This window comes from Adiantum capillus-veneris, chromosome 26, assembly GCF_014529385.1.
Source record: "Adiantum capillus-veneris isolate H3 chromosome 26, ASM1452938v2, whole genome shotgun sequence".
Lineage (NCBI taxonomy): Eukaryota > Viridiplantae > Streptophyta > Polypodiopsida > Polypodiales > Pteridaceae > Adiantum > Adiantum capillus-veneris.
Genome location: NC_140956.1, coordinates 36,620,704 through 36,626,376, shown reverse-complemented (window position 1 = coordinate 36,626,376; position 5,673 = coordinate 36,620,704). Strand labels below are relative to the sequence as shown.

Sequence of the window (5,673 nt, the reverse complement as noted above, 5' to 3'; positions counted from 1 at the left end):
TTGTCCCCAAGACACATACATCAAGCTAGATTGTGCAACATTTCTCAAAAAGCTAGGCGAGAAACAGCACGGGTTAGGGCTCAACGATCTTTGCAGCGAATCCCATTGGGTATTTTAGGAGATTGTGTGAATATCATGCATTTAAGCCATGGCAATCAAAAAATGGATACAATGACTGTGCATATTGAAAATTGTACTACAAATGCTCAAAGCACTAGACCTTTAGAAGTACCTTCCGTTATTGGAGTTGCCAACAATTGTGAGGGTCAACAACAACATCCTTGCATTGTTTTTGAAGAAGGAGGATTCTCTAAAATTGAGCATTATTGTCTATCTATTCGTTGCATTTATCCAAATGCATCAATCTTGAAGCATGACTCTATGCTTGCCCTCTGCCATGGAAAATGCTTGGTTCACAACTTGGGTGGCTTAAATTTTGTGTGCTCCTTTTGTGGTGCATGTGCTTGGAAGGTTGAAGGTAGGACTATACGCACATTTGTAGGTAAGTATTGTTGCTTATCGGGAAAAGTCAAATTACTTCCTTTGAGTGATCCACCAATGGAGCTCAAAGAATTGATGCAAGGTGGTACTACCAAGAGCAAACAATTTCTTAAACACATCAAAGCATATAATAATGTATTGGCTTTTGCTTCTTTGGGTGCTCATGTTGATGAGCAACTTACGCGAGGGAGAGGTGTGTACACTTTTAAAGTTCACGGTGCCATCTACCATAATATTGGGCCCATGACACCGTGAGAAAGAGTGGATCGGATCCCTCGCTTTGCACAATTGTACTTTTTTGATACAGAGAATGAGCTCAACAATAGATTGCATCATGTGCCAGATTTAGATAGAGATTCCTTGCATAGTTTGCAGGCTATGATGCATCGTGTTAACCCATATGCAAATGCCTTTCGGTTTGCTTCTACAACAATGGGGAATGAAGGAATCCCAAACATGAAGATGGTCATTACTGAGAAGCGTACAAATGGTTGGCAATATTTAGCTCCACGTGGATCTGAGGTTGCAGCTATTATGCCAGGGCAAGGAGATGAGAGCAACATCGGCCATCGTGATATTGTATTGCAGTATCGTGGTGGGGGGCTTAAAAGGATCTCCAACCTACATCGATCATATATGACTTTACTATATGTTCTATTATTTCCTAACGGAGAGGATGGGTGGCATCCATATATACCGCAAACTCCCAATGAGCAACAATTTATTACACAAAAACAATATTACACTTTTAGGTTGCAGATTAGAAGTGACACCACAGAATGCCTTTTACGTGGAGGACGATTGTTGCAGCAGTACATTGTTGATGCCTACAGTACTACGAAGGAGTCAAGGTTATTATGGTTTAGAAAAAATCAGAGATCAATTCGTGCAGAAGTGTATCAAGGCCTTGCAGACATGCTTGCTTCCAGTGACAATGCGCATGGGGTCATGGGTGTTAATGTTGGAAAAAGAATTGTATTGCCTTCATCTTTTGTGGGGGGACCTCAGTACATGCAGCAACTCTATCAAGATTCTATGGCAATTGTAAGTAAGAGAGGAAAGCCTGATCTATTCATAACTTTCACATGCAACCCAAGGTGGAAGGAAATAGAAGATGCGTTATTGCCAAGACAGAATGCTTCTGATCGTCCTGACTTGACTACACGTGTCTTTTATCATAAATTCAAAGATTTGATGGACTTGCTTCTTAAAAGGGCTATCTTTGGAAAGGTTGTTGGACATGTTTGTGTGATAGAATTTCAAAAGAGAGGTCTTCCCCATGCTCATATCTTACTGATTCTTGCATCCGAATATAAGCCGACAGAGATGTGGCATTACGATAGAATGGTTTGTGTTGAACTTCCAGATAAAAATTTATTTCCTGATTTATATGATGTTGTGAGTCGTTGCAATGTTCATGGTCCGTGTGGTGCATTGGATCGAAATGCTCCATGCATGGTAGATCAAAGATGTAGATTCAAATACCCACGCGAGTTTTGTGAATCTACTTCTGTTGATGGTGATGGATATCCAAGGTATATGCGGCGAGATAATGGTCAATATGTGGTTAAAAAGCAAGAGAGGATTGATAACAGATGGATTGTTCCCTATAATCCATTGTTGTCTCTAAGATATAAATCTCACATCAATGTAGAGATATGCTCAACCGTATCAGCAGTGAAGTATCTCTATAAGTATGTGTACAAAGGACATGATAGGGCCACAATTGAGGGCCACAATTGTGCTCCAAGATGGAGAAGGTGTTCTTGATGAAATCAAGAGTTATTTAGATGCACGCTATGTATCCGCATCGGAGGCAATTTGGAGAATTTTTGGATTCTCATTGCATGAGGAAAAGCCTGATATATTGCATTTGCAAGTGCATCTTCCACAACAAAATATGGCTGCTTTTGGAGACTCTACTGACATATCCAATTTGGTGAATAATGATGATAATAGAAAGACAACACTTACAGAGTGTTTTGTAGCGAATCAACAATATCCAGAAGCAAATGATTTATTATATATAGATTTTCCCTCCGAATGGGTTTGGAACCCCACTAATAAAGTGTGGTCACATAGGCAAAGAGGTGATACTATAGGGAGAATGTACAATGTTGTTCCCAATGCAGGCGATCTTTATTATTTACGTATGTTGCTTACCATATGCAAGGGTTGTAAATCATTTGAGGAGCTTCGCACTTTCAACGGACAAACCTATGCCACTTTCAAGGAAGCTTGCAGTGCCAGGGTTTTGCTACAAAATGATGATGAATGGTTTATGTGTTTGCAAGAGGCATCATGTACAAGTATCGGCTTGCAATTACGACAATTATTTGTTATGATCTTGGTATTTTGTGAGCCATTATGTCCAGGTACAATGTGGCACCGATTCTCCTTGGAGCTTTCTGAGGATTATGTTTATGATTTTCATGAATGTACAAGTGATGAGGATGTATGTCATGAGATAGCTAAGAATCGAGCATTATGTAGCTTGGAGTCTTTGCTTCAATCATATGGGAAACGAATTTGTGACTACTCTGGGATGCCCGAAGTAGACCGTTCTGTATTACCTAGATGTGGGAGTGGTTTGATAGCAGAAGAGAGGATGTTCAATGCAAACGAGCAAATGACTTTAGCCATTCGTATGGAAGCATCTTTGAATTGTGGACAAAGAGCTGCTTATAACGAAATCATGCAAGCAGTTGACTCATCAAATGGGACAGTTTTTTCTTGGATGGACCCGGTGGGACTGGGAAGACTTATCTCTATAATGCACTACTTTGTCGTGTACGTGGTCAACAGAATGTTGCTTTAGCATGTGCATCCTCGGGAATTGCAGCTTTACTTCTTAGCAATGGACATACAACACATTCGAGATTTAAGATACCAATAGAAGTGCATTCTGAATCAACATGCAACATCAAAGTAAATAGTCAACTTGCAGAGCTTTTGAGATTGGCATCATTGATCATCTGGGATGAGGCTCCCATGGTCCATCGTTATGCTTTTGAGGCCTTGGACAGGACATTGAAAGATGTTATGCAAAGTGATGCATTGTTTGGGGGAAAGGTGTTTCTCCTTGGGGGTGATTTTAGACAAATTTTACCAGTTGTGCCCAAAGGAAGTTGAGCAGATATTGTTGATGCCTCTTTGTGCCGATCTTATGTATGGAAACATGTGAATACTCTGAAGCTAATAGAGAATATGTGTGTACTTCATTGTTCCAATGACTTGGTTGAGAGAGACTTTGCAAAATGGGTACTAGACATTGGCAATGGGAATGTATGTCATGGGGATTTACTTGATACTGTAGCATTTCCAAGTAGTATGATACTCGAAGATAACAATGTTCAAGGCCTAATTCACAGTATATATGGTGACTTACAAAATGTCCAAAGACATGCAAGCTTCTTTAGGGACAGAGGTATTCTTGCACCACACAATAAGGATGTTTCCATAATCAATGACTTGGCTATGCATAAAATGAGAGGACTTGACAAAAAATACTTGAGTGAAGATTCTCTTTGTACATCAGATTGTAATGGTGGGTTATATCCAATAGAGTTTTTAAACTCATTGGATCTTGGTGGTGGCTTCCCACCACACTGCTTGCACCTGAAAGAGAATGCTCCAATCATGCTCCTTCGCAACCTGGACCCAAGGCGTGGTTTATGCAATGGGACAAGATTGATATGTAAGCATTTTTATCACAGGGTCATTGAGGCGGAAGTAATCACAGGTTCTCATGTTGGAGACAATGTGTTCATACCAAGGATCGACTTTATTATAGGAGCTTCTCAAGGATTACCTTTTGAAATGAAGCACAGACAATTTCCTATGAGACTTGCATTCGGAATGACCATCAACAAGGCACAAGGTCAAACACTTGGATTCTTAGGTTTGTACCTTGCTACACCTGTTTTTACTCATGGTCAGCTCTATGTAGCAATGTCTCGCGTGCGTTCTTCTACTTCCATAAAGATTTTGATAGATGGTAGTCAAACATCGGTGGCAAATTCAAATGCAAATCCAATGGCTTGCAGCCCAAACATTGTCTACAAAGAAGTGCTAGAGGTCATAAATGTTTAAGGTATCAAACTATCTTTCATCCATGCATTACTCTTTGTCATTAACTTTTTCTTAAATGAAGTTTTATATTAATCCTAATTTTTGTTGTTGTTTATAGATGGCCAGCTGAGATCTACAGTCAAATACACAATGGATAGGGTATCTGAATATATTCGAGGTAATTTGTTGAAACTTTACAAAAAAATGAGCCCCACTTTGAAGTTTGAATGATTAAAGCATACTAATCGTGTTGTATGATGCATAGATCCACTTTTTTGGAGGGGACCCATACCTGCAAATGATGTTGTCCATATCTTAGAAGACTTTGATGTCATAGGGTATGGATTTTGAATTATTATTATTTATGTCTTGCAATAAGCTTGGATTTTTCTTAACATACTCTTTCTTTTTTGTAGAAAACACTATTATCCAGCCCATCTATTGGTAGGTCTATATGAGTCCACGTGCTATTTAGGACTCATAGGATACTATCATGTTGCCTTAGAGCTAGACGAGGCAGCAGGACGGGGTCATGTCTCTCTTAGAGAGATAGGGTATCAACGGCCCATAAATGCACTACCTTCCTTTGGATTTGAAGCAGAGAATTGGAAAGTGAGAATGTATGTTGTCGATGATACTCCAAGGCGGCTTGGACGAAGTGTGCAATACATTGGGCCCTGGGTGTTACGAGTGCGAACCCGTGTCTATCGCAAGCTTCGCTTTCAACCTAAATGATGCCTTCTACTATGGGTTTGGTTTGATGGTGATCTCTTTTTGGGGTTGGGATTCCTTATGTTTTATCCCTTATGTTTCTGATGATTGCTCTTTTATCAAGAAGCCTCTTTTTTGTAACAAAACTATTGGCTCCTATTTGGAATGAAAACCATGTTGCACTCTTTGCGCGCACGCGCGCGTGTGTATGTACCATGAAAAAAACTAATTAAGATCATACAAGCACAACTTATATGAATACCATGTGTGTCATCAATTTAATTTGTGTCATAGTAAGAGCGAGCGAGACCCACCGGTAGGCGGGTCGCGCAAGCTAGTACCCTCCAAATGAAACAAGGACAAAGACTATTGATCGGCTCCTTTGTAAGA

General features: G+C 39.9%; 1 protein-coding gene across 1 annotated transcript; it reads left to right on the top strand.

Annotated features, from left to right (window-relative positions):
- The first annotated feature begins 558 nt into the window (after positions 1–558).
- On the top strand, positions 559–5,307 carry LOC147423270 (uncharacterized). Its single transcript, XM_086501467.1, has 7 exons — positions 559–694; positions 809–2,242; positions 2,877–3,247; positions 3,307–3,589; positions 4,691–4,750; positions 4,838–4,910; positions 4,989–5,307. Exons 1-7 carry the CDS (start codon positions 559–561, stop codon positions 5,305–5,307), a joined length of 2,676 nt encoding a protein of 891 aa, XP_086357593.1.
- The last annotated feature ends 366 nt before the right edge of the window (positions 5,308–5,673 follow it).

Bases quoted from the DNA above. Each gene is read 5' to 3' on its own strand.
- LOC147423270 (XM_086501467.1), top strand. From the start codon at position 559: ATGGAGCTCAAAGAATTGATGCAAGGTGGTACTACCAAGAGCAAACAA. The intron at 2,243-2,876 runs GTGCTCCAAGAT...CATTATGTCCAG, and splicing joins CACAATTGAGGGCCACAATT to GTACAATGTGGCACCGATTC. The intron at 3,248-3,306 runs GTGGGACTGGGA...CGTGGTCAACAG, and splicing joins TTTTTTCTTGGATGGACCCG to AATGTTGCTTTAGCATGTGC.